The sequence below is a fragment of the Stegastes partitus genome, unplaced genomic scaffold, assembly GCF_000690725.1.
Source record: "Stegastes partitus isolate 25-593 unplaced genomic scaffold, Stegastes_partitus-1.0.2 Scaffold3642, whole genome shotgun sequence".
Classification (NCBI taxonomy): domain Eukaryota; kingdom Metazoa; phylum Chordata; class Actinopteri; family Pomacentridae; genus Stegastes; species Stegastes partitus.
The window spans coordinates 1-10219 of NW_007581373.1; the positions used below are offsets into that span (position 1 = coordinate 1).

General features: G+C 38.3%; 2 protein-coding genes across 2 annotated transcripts in view; one reads left to right on the plus strand and one right to left on the minus strand.

Moving 5' to 3' along the window:
* Window positions 1-3503: 3503 nt before the first annotated feature.
* On the minus strand, window positions 3504-7390 carry LOC103375990 (transmembrane protein 80-like). Its single transcript, XM_008306315.1, has 6 exons — window positions 7363-7390; window positions 7194-7210; window positions 7003-7096; window positions 6832-6924; window positions 4697-4898; window positions 3504-4029 (listed from the first exon to the last, which is right to left on the minus strand). Exons 1-6 carry the CDS (start codon window positions 7379-7381, stop codon window positions 4017-4019), a joined length of 438 nt encoding a protein of 145 aa, XP_008304537.1. The 5' UTR covers window positions 7382-7390; the 3' UTR covers window positions 3504-4016.
* Window positions 4399-10219, plus strand: part of tmem258 (transmembrane protein 258) — a 32175-nt gene continuing 26354 nt past the window's right edge. The window contains exon 1 of the mRNA XM_008306313.1: window positions 4399-4403. The gene's annotated coding sequence lies outside the window, so the exon portion shown is untranslated. The remainder of the gene's footprint in view (window positions 4404-10219) is intronic.

The window sequence follows — 10219 nt, forward strand, 5'->3', positions numbered from 1 at the left end:
TGTTGAGCTCCTCCTTGAAATCCTCCACAAACCCAGAGATTGTGCACAAATCTTTTCACCAAAGATTTCTTTACCCCAAAATAAACATCTTTATTCTCGTCAGCTTGCTCTCTTCCTCATCATGTAGAGCTGCACACATCTTCCTCCCTTGTTTCCCATCCTGTGTCCAAACCGCAGCCAACTTTGGTGCGTATTTTTGCGCAAACAACAAATATCTCAAAGCGCTGTTCTGCACTGATTCACACAGAGAGAACGCAAATTAATAAGATAAACTAATGAATTCCAACATGTTAACCAGCATGAAGGACTGAGCTCAGCAGAGGAGTCTCCTTAAGCTCTGAGGAAGATCACTTGAGACGATGGAAAGCTCCACTGTGGTGAGATTTGTCAAGTAAAACCACGTTTACGTAAGTTGTGTGTTCACTGTGCGGCCACGTGAGCTCATTTCTACACAAACAACAGGCTTCATAAATGAACAGATGACGTAGCAAACCAATTAACAAGCAAACAGCATCTTTTTTTACGCACCACTTGAACTTACAGAGCTGTTTTCCGGACTGGATGCTCAAGTTGACCAACGTGGGCGAGTCAGCGTCTGAAACATCAGCCTTCCATCCACACCTGCAGCTGACTGACTCAGATAACTCCGCAGGTTAGTTCTGGATATCTGTGGTAAAAGTAGAACTCCAATACTGTAAACTAAACTGCACAAGGTGTCATTCAGCAAAGCGCACAGACGGTTTTTGCTGTTCTGAGAAACAGAGTCTGTGAGGAGGAGGAGGAGGAGGAGGAGACGCGGCAGCAGCAGCAGGTGAGTGATAGGTGACACTGCAGGTAACTCAAGCTGACAGGGGTGGAGCTTCTCACAGTTTAGAAGAGTTGTCAGCTTTTCCCACAGTTTGTTCTGATGGTGAAAGTTTGGATGTATTCTGGTGATTTAATTCACACATCTGTTGCAAAAAATAATTCAAATAAATGTAAAAAATAATCATCAAGGAGTGTTCTTTAAAATATAATGTGATGAAAATCCACATACAGTCGTGCTCAAATGTATTCAAACCCTTCCATTAAAGAAAAGGCAAAATTCACAGTAGTCACCGAAATAACTAGAAATTAAAAAAAGGAATAATAAATAAAAATTTGCTAAATTACAATTTAGTGAAATACGACATTGCTTTTGAATTGTGGTTGAAAAGAATAATTTAAAAAAACAAACAAACAAAAAAAAAAAACTGTCCCGGACCAAATTATTGCACTTTGCTCAAAATCCAAATACCTGTCAACAGGTGTCTGATTGGGAGTTACAGAAAACACTTAATTGCAGTGATTGGCTCAAAGGGTTGTTCAACAAAATATTAGTTTACAGGTCCCATCATGCTTGTTTGCTTGCTTTTTTATATTCCTGTTGAGCCACAATTCAAAAGCAATGTCATGATTTTCATTAAATTTTTGTTCATTATTACTTTTGTCAATTTCAACTTCTTTCAGTGACAGCTATTATTTTCCTCCCTTCATGGGAGGGTATGAATACATTTGCAGACGAGTGTATATTATATTTCTCCACCTTTTTCAGTTATGAGTGTGTGTAAAGACACAAGTTTTGGGCTGTTCTAACCTGATCCTGTTCCTCCAGTTTGATTCATTGAAACGATTTAACTGTAATTATTATAAAAAGAGCATGATGCATAATAGTGCAGCAGGAGTTTTTCTTTTTTTTCTATCTGTAATCATCTTGTGGAATTATAATCCATCTTCCTTTGCGAGAGCCTAAACCCAAAGTGGGGAACCATTGTTGTAGAACTCTAATGACCCTAAATGACCTCATGTGTGATGAACCACTACCCACATTTATAAAGCACTGTTTTCAAAAACGTACTTAACACATTTTAGGCTCTTCAGCAGTGGATTCATTTCATTTCCACTGGTTTCTCTTTGTGCTGCACAGTAGAGCGTGTTCTGCTCCAGCCTGGTTGGACTCAGCGGGGCCACTGAAAGAGGAGCAACAGTGTGGAACGCTGCCCAGGTTTCAGTGTCACTGCCTGCTAAGAATGACCACTCTTTGTCCGGTCACAGTGTGCTGTCCCCGCAAGGAAAATCAATGAGATAAGACACAGCTCTTATTCTAGGCAAATTACATAAACAAAAAGATAAATCATCAAGTTTAAACAAGCAATAAAAAAATATCAAATGTAACAGACTCCTCAGGGCCGGATTAAAAGGACAGAATAAAAACAAGGCTTCAGACACTGTGGCTCACCTTGATCGCTGTTGCTCAAGCACAGGACCTCTGAAATGTGATTTGTTTTCAAAGTGGTTACTTTGGAAACCTTGTCATTGGGTTTGATCATTAACTTTAGCTGTCGGTGGTGAAAAATCACCTGTTTGAAGAAAGCGGATTTAGAAAAGACTAATAGACCAACACTGAAACAGTGCTCCGAGTGCTGCACCACGGCTTATCTGACATTAAGTATTTAGAGTTAAAGTTTAAGCAGCTGACATGAAAAATTCATTTTTGATATGTGATATTTTCAGGCAGCAGTTGGAGCTTTGTCATGAAGTTGGTTCAAATTTGTGGTGTTCTAGTAAGGGACAGGACTGGAATATGAATTGTGCATGAAAACAGTTGTGACTAGACTGCAGACAGCACCTGAGTTATTACAGCTTTAAATGAATTAAATAAATACACTTAATGCACTTTTTATTTTAAAGACATTTGAAAATAAAATCTGTAAATGCTTGTTGTCACTGTTCAAATCTTTAGCAAAACAATTCTGCCCTCTACTGGACAAAACAGGAACAAAACTTATCAAATTTATTTTATTGAAAAATAAGCACACAAATATAGATTTTATATTTTACACATAAAAAAATAAAGAAGCTAAAAATGAAGTAAGAAATATCAAGAAATATCCGTTACTGTGTTTTTAGGATAAAGACTGTCCCTGAGAAATGAAACCATGAAGGTGCTGCATGTAGGTATATGAATATATCAGTTTGCATCTATTAATCAGTTTTTTATTGCCTTTGTGAGAATAAATTGTAAAGCAAATTTTAAAAAATAAAATAAAATAAGCCCCCCCCTCACCCAAAAAAAGAGAAAGTCTCAGCTGCCCATAACAGCTGTGGACTTATTTCCATGTAAAGGACGATGTGGAAAAACTAGGATCAACATCCGCAGGGCAGTCGATTCACTGGTTGAGTCATACAAAGCAGGGGGAGAAAAAGTTGTGCAAAAGTGAGTCAAATATAATCTGTGATCTCAAATATAGTTTATAGTTGAACTTCAATAAAAGTACAACTTTGGTTACGTCATCCTCTAACACGATGCTGCTCAGTCACATTTAGTCTTATGTAGAGCTGCAACAATTAATCGATTAGCTGTAAAGTATTGAATTAATCATAAACTGTTTTGATCATTTTTTAGTTAAAAAAAAAAAATCTTCTTTTACGGCTTCTAAAACGTGAATATTTTCTGGTTTCTTTCCTTTTCTCAGACAGTAAATTGAATATCTTTGGGTTGTAAATAATGCAGGACATTTGAAGACGTCATCGTGAAACACGAATCGACATGTTTCACAATTTTCTTCCAATATATAAACCAAACAACAATAGCTAGGAAAATGATGAACAGATTAATCAACAGTTGAAATAATCGTTAGTTGCAATGCTGGACTTGTGTATGTCACATCATGTATTGTTTCTTGCTGATGCCCAGAATGCTTAGTAGCACCTTTATATGTAACGTGATCAATAGGACGCTGACTACAGTCCACCTGCCCCTGGTGACATTAATAACAAAGGTTTTCTGAATGTTGTACAAATTTAAAAATTTGACCTCGAACACACCATTTTCTCTACATCTTAACACATTCTGTCATAAGAATAAAAATCCAAATAAACATTATTTACACTACAGACACTCCGAACTACTTTTCTTCCCATTTTGTGCTTGCAATAAGAAAATGTAGTCGAAGTGTTGGGAGTTCAGTGTTAACATACGATAAGACGAGACTTCTTCATGAATAGACGCTGAAAGACACAAAAGAGAAGATCAGTTATTGTATTAAAATGTACCTTGATTAAATATAGAACACATTTATAGAGCTCATTTTCTAACAATCAATCTCGCGAACTCGACCGTTTATCATAAATCTTCATTCCCTGTGAGTTATTCAAGGATGAGACACTTAAACAGACAATATTCATCTCGTGGGAGACTGGATTATTGTCTTCGGCTCTTTCTTGGGAGGAAAATTTGAGGATGTGACGACATCGTACAAGGTATACAGTGTCACTTGAATGAATGCCACCCATATTAATAATTCAGACAAAGTCCTAAAGGAAAGAAGGGCGTTTTTCAATCGTGAACAATGGTATGGACAAAAGGAAAGCTCAGCGCTGTCGTGGCTCACAAAACATACATATGAGATGCTAATTGCGTCAGCATATCTTGTCAATCAAAACAAATGGAGCCTAAAATGTAGGCCAGTCTCTTCTTGTGATAATGAAGCGTTTCATCTGTGTTTGACACCAGATATTGTCATTTACCAACCTGTCGATCAATTATACTGACAGGCGGCCATGTCAGAAAATGATTGTGATCTAATATAATACAATAAAAGCCTCTTCAGCTGTCACAGCTGTTAAGGATTGATATAAAACTGCTATTGTAAAAACTAATGAAAGCGGAACAGACCTGGCGAGTCGAGCCAACGTGCTGAAAGCCAGAAATCCATCTAAACCGTAGACGACGACGAGGATGCTGCTGATGATGACGTCTGCTCGCATCACGTACGTCTGCCACACCAGGAAGTAGACGGTGAGCAGGATAGTCGTCCCCGTCACCACGAGGTTGGCCAGAATATAACCCTCGCTCTCCGCCAGGTTCCCTTTCACTCCTGCAGACATGAGCAGACACACGGAGTCAAAAAAAATTCTTCTAAGTGTTTTATTATTGATGAATGTGTTCTGTTCTTATCTTAGTTATTATTTTTGTACTAAAAGCACTACAGATGGGCATAAAAGGTCTTCAGTCATGCCATATATAGGACTGCTGAGTATTTCTCAAAGCACATCACAAGTTTTTAGGTTCATATATGCACTTTTCAGCCCTCTCTGTTTCTACTTATTCCAGCACTGTAGAATGAAAAACAAGCTGCAGAGACATTAAAGTCTCCTTCAGCCACACTTCAAAGTCATACAATATTTGATTTTCCATAAATACATACCCTTGTTAGAAAGTCTGCTCTTCTGTCACTGAAAAACTCATAATCTCCACATATTTGTCATTTCAAAAGTTCAACTACCACATCCATATTGTCTCCAACATCCCTGAAACTTTCCACTTTGAGCAGAAGACCAGGAAAACAATCTTCCAGTGACAAACACACATCAGTCTGCACAATGACGGCCAAACATCCAAGAAAAGTAATACTGACCAAAACGGAGTTTTGATCGGAGAGGGACGATTACAATAAAAAATGTGTTTTTTGTATTTTTTATTATTGTGTTAGTGCTGCACAGTGAAGAGTGGCTTCAGCTCTGTTGTTGGGAAATACACCCTAAAAGACATACAATGAGAATTCATGATAGAGACATTACAAGGCAGAAGACTCGTTACTTCTATCATCTATGGAAGACTTCTGTGATGCCAAACACTGTGGTTGTATTAAAGGCCAATCATCTGCTTTGTAACAGCCGAACCAGGAAACATGCAGCCAATCATGTTGCTGCACTGATGTCACCATGCTGTGAAACTGTTTGCATGCTTATTAGTATGATATGCAGGGTGAAACTGCATTTTAACCTTTATATTCTACCAGGATCACTAAACTTGTGAAGCAGTTTTTATCAGATGTGACCAGTCATTCTCATACATGCAGTTTTTATGTCCTCTTAAATTCGCACTTATGACTCTCTCTCCATTCATTTAGATAGATACCTGGGCTTGTATCACCTGGAATAACTCCAAGGTGTCTGTCAAGTGGTGAGACTTGGCTATAAGGACTTTGATCTGATTTGATATATTATCAATACATGTTTGCTCTTTAATTAAGACACAATGAAAGTTACTTGGAATGTGAATGAAATGTCTCCCCATTTTCATTGCACCACTAATTGGTGTTATTAATTGCAACATGTACATTATTTCTATTGTAAGTTAGAGCTAAGAAGAAGCTTTGGATGCATAGTTATGATGACATGTAAGCAGCAACATACTCTTTTCTTATTTTTTTAAACATATTAGAAAGTAGGTAAATTTATAACGACAGATTTACAACATCTGTACTAACATCCACTATAAATAATGTCATGACTGTAAAGGTTAAAAAAAAAACCCTGCATTGATCCACCAAGAAAAAAAAACATTACAATATGCATAAACTGCTAAAGGTCATTTGAGATATTTTTTCAGCTTTCACAGCATTTATAAGATGCCTAAGTAGCTGCATGTAATGAAAGCCTGCTTGGATTTTTTTGTTTTCAAGCTGAGAAAACTTAATTAATCAGGGCAAAACTGATGCTCACGACAAGCTGCTCATCTCTACTACGAGTGAGAACAAATCCTAAAAGGGAAAATCCAGTTTTACTTACTGTGCACCTGCAACTTCAACTCATGTGCACAACGATATACTGCTTGACTCAGTTTTTATTCCAGCTGCTTTTGCTTTAACAATCAAATCCTCTAATGTTTCCATTATGTTATTAACTTTGCATTGCTAGTTTCCTGTTTGTGCGCCTCCTTCTTTTAGATTCTCACTCGGCTAAAATGTAAATGAGCGAATGAATAAATGAATGAAACTGGAACGTTGGTGTCGTGTGTTTTCTCACCACTGAAGAAATGCAGAAACTCCAGAGCAGCCAGGAGGAAGAGCAGGCCGACGTCGCAGAGCACAGCGTCAGCGGGATAGGACAGCAGCAGGCCTGAGGGCAGCACAAACACTCAGTGTCTACGGCTTCATCACTAAACATCTGCAGCAGTCTGACAGGTGGTGCACTCACTCTTCCTGATGATTAAACTCAGAGTGAAGAGAAAATAGAGCACAAAGTAGACTGCGGTCAGTTTCAGCAGGATCTGCAGGGGGACAGATGACAGCTGGATGTGGAGTTAAGTATCATTCATCATCATCATCATCATCATCAGAGGGAGAGTGTCTTTGTTCTGCAGCTCACTGGCAGAAATGAAAGGATACAACACCTGCAGACCTTCCTGCACACACACAAAGTTACAATCAGCACAATAAACCACAACTGCAATAACATCGAGTTTCTGTTCAACTAAATTAATAACAGCCGAATAACTTTGTTGAAGGTTTAACACAACAGCGTGTCTGCAGCAACCATAGCAACGCGTCCTCCTACCTGCTCCTGCTGTCGCCATTTTGACTTGTTGTCTTCTCTTGTGGCCACAAACATGAGGAGTCTCCACCTGCTGGATGGAAGGTGAACTGCAACCTAAGAGGACTGGAGTGTTCACGTCAAAGAAATCTGTTTCAGGCACTACTTTGTGTTTTGAAACGTTTTAATGATTTCTTGTAAATGTGTTGAAGGTATGAATATATTTAGCAGGCTTTTATATATTCAAATAGACACTTAAATTCAAATATAGTCGGTGATTCACACCTCAAACACAAAGAGGAGGCAGAGACGTGTCATTTTGAACCCTAAATTAAATGAAAGAGTTCACTATTTACTGACTGATCCATCTGTTCCATCAGACAAAGTGTAATAGGCCTTAAGAAAAATCTCTGTTTCCGTTTAAATATTTATACATATTCAACATCAAAATAAGTATAAGAGAAGTATGTTTAAGTAAATGCCTTTAGAGGGTAATTAAATCATAGCAGGCAACACCTTTGTTATCCTAAAACTGAATGAGAATCTTGGAAATCTTCCCAGACACCCTGTGGAAGAAGCCCCTGGGGTGAATCCTACCTCATAAATCAACACAAGCTTGTTACTTATGCATAAGATTTTTCTTTTTTTTAAAAAAGGTGACATTGCTCTGAATTAAATTATAATACCAATGTTGATAATACGTACAGAAATTAGTCTTAAACTGCTTTTAAAATGCTTTGACTGTTGCAGATAAATTCAAAATTAACGGACACAGGACAAAGCACAATTGGAGACAATATAACTTCACTGTCACTGATATTTAAAATACTGATGGAAAGATACTCACATCAGCAGGGTTATCTAGTTCACACTCATGAAGAATTGTAAAGAGGTATCCTCTCACAAAAATCCTGTTTTTACATATTACAATAAAAGTCTTTTTTATTTCTTTTTCAAACAAATGCAAAACCCTCCCTGTGACTCTCATGTAAACAGTATAAATATGATAATATATGTATATCCTGATAAGACAATACAAAAGCTTATTCTGCATTTTGTCTGTCATTTCTGTAGGTTTCTTCAGACCAGTAAGATAATTCCAGTGCCATTTGAAGATTAGTAAGAAAAGAACTGAAATGAAAATTGTTTTATATCTAATTGTCAGGAAGGAAATTATCTTCTTTTCCCAACTTACTTTACATTTGAGTCATATTTTTATCAAATGAGCTGACAAGTTTCTGTTTCTCCAGCACTCACCAGCTCATGGTAACATTACACCTTCCCACACCTTGCCCCACAGTGAAGCAAACTGCTCCCAGACTGTCTCTGCTTACACATAGTTCAGAATTTGCATCAGTGCTCAGTGTGTGTGATAGAGCAGGTAACTAACGAAACAGAATACATCAGCAAACAGGCAAGAAACAAACATAAGAGTGAAACTATAATCAATGCATCTTTATATTCACATGGAGCTCATGTCTGCAGAATGTGAAAGGTCGCTGAACTCAGAGAGGATTAACACCAGAACTCTGCAGTCTGCTAATACAAAGTGTCTGGATCAGTGCTTTTCTGGTCTGCAAACTCGGCTCTAATTAACACTGTTTCCAGCAGCAGCAGACAGCTGTTGTCAGCAAAAAAAAGAGAAGAAAGAAAGAAAGAAAGAAAGAAAAGCTTTGATAAACCACACCAATGTCACCTGTTTAGTTCTATGCTCCAGACAAAATTAACAATCAAGAAAACTGCAGTTATAAGACCTGACGTTTTACCTAGAAGCTGGTGGAGACCAAAGCGGAGCAAAATGCAGAGTAAATATATGATTTGACAAGTCAGTGAAATATTATTTGTTACAAATCTGCTGGATCTGGAAGCAGGTAACTGTTTGCTAAGAATGTTCAACACTTTAAGGTGATAATCAGTTCATTTAGCTTCTCTTTTTTTGGCTTGTTCAGCTGCAGCCAAGAGGCCAACACATCTGTCAGTGCAGCTTTAAATAACGGGTGATAAATGAAACACCAATTTCATGGTAAGTGGCCATGACATCAGTGCAATACAGTACACTGCACACGTAAGTAATGAGACTAATAACCTCATTCACATAGCCCATAAGGTTAGTATATCATGACACAGTTTGTCAGACATTATATTTGTCAGATGATTACTTCAGTGTATTATGACTGCAGTGTACAGGAGGACATTTCGACTTCTATTTACTCCCTGAACTTCACATGCTTTAACCCAAACATTAGCCTACATCTAATGCTATCCTTAAAATGTATAATTATTCCTGTGATGATGTGTTTACAGGAGGAGGGTCTCCACATGAGACTTTGTTAGCAGGGTTTACATCCACGCAACATGCAAGATAGCATAAGTACGCAGCGCACTGATTCACACACATACAGTTACAGAGCTATATGAGATAAGAAATACAGAATACCAAAATGAACTGCTTTAACATAGCCAGCTGTTTCATTGTCCCCCGCAGCCTCTATCTGTTTCTCTTTCTTGCTTGTCCTCTGAAACAATCTGCATAGTGTGGCTGGAAGAACGGAGGCGTTGTTTGGGGTGAATGGAGGAAGAGCAGAGGGGTGGAGGAGCTGCAGAGGGAGATGCTCCAGCTGTGGGGGAACAAGACAACACAACAGCATCTCACATGTGGGCGAGGGGGGAGGTGGGCGTCAAGGCTGCGGGGGCTGCACACAGTGGCATTGTTATAAGGGGGGGTGGGATGCAGCTGATAAGGTTGAGAGAAATGGATCATTCCCCTCAAATCCTCCCCTCGGGAAGCCTTGACACAAAACACTCCTGTTGCTGTATGCTTGTTTAAGCTGGAGACATTTTTTTTTACTTTAAAGCCCCCACAAACATATTTTAAACCCCA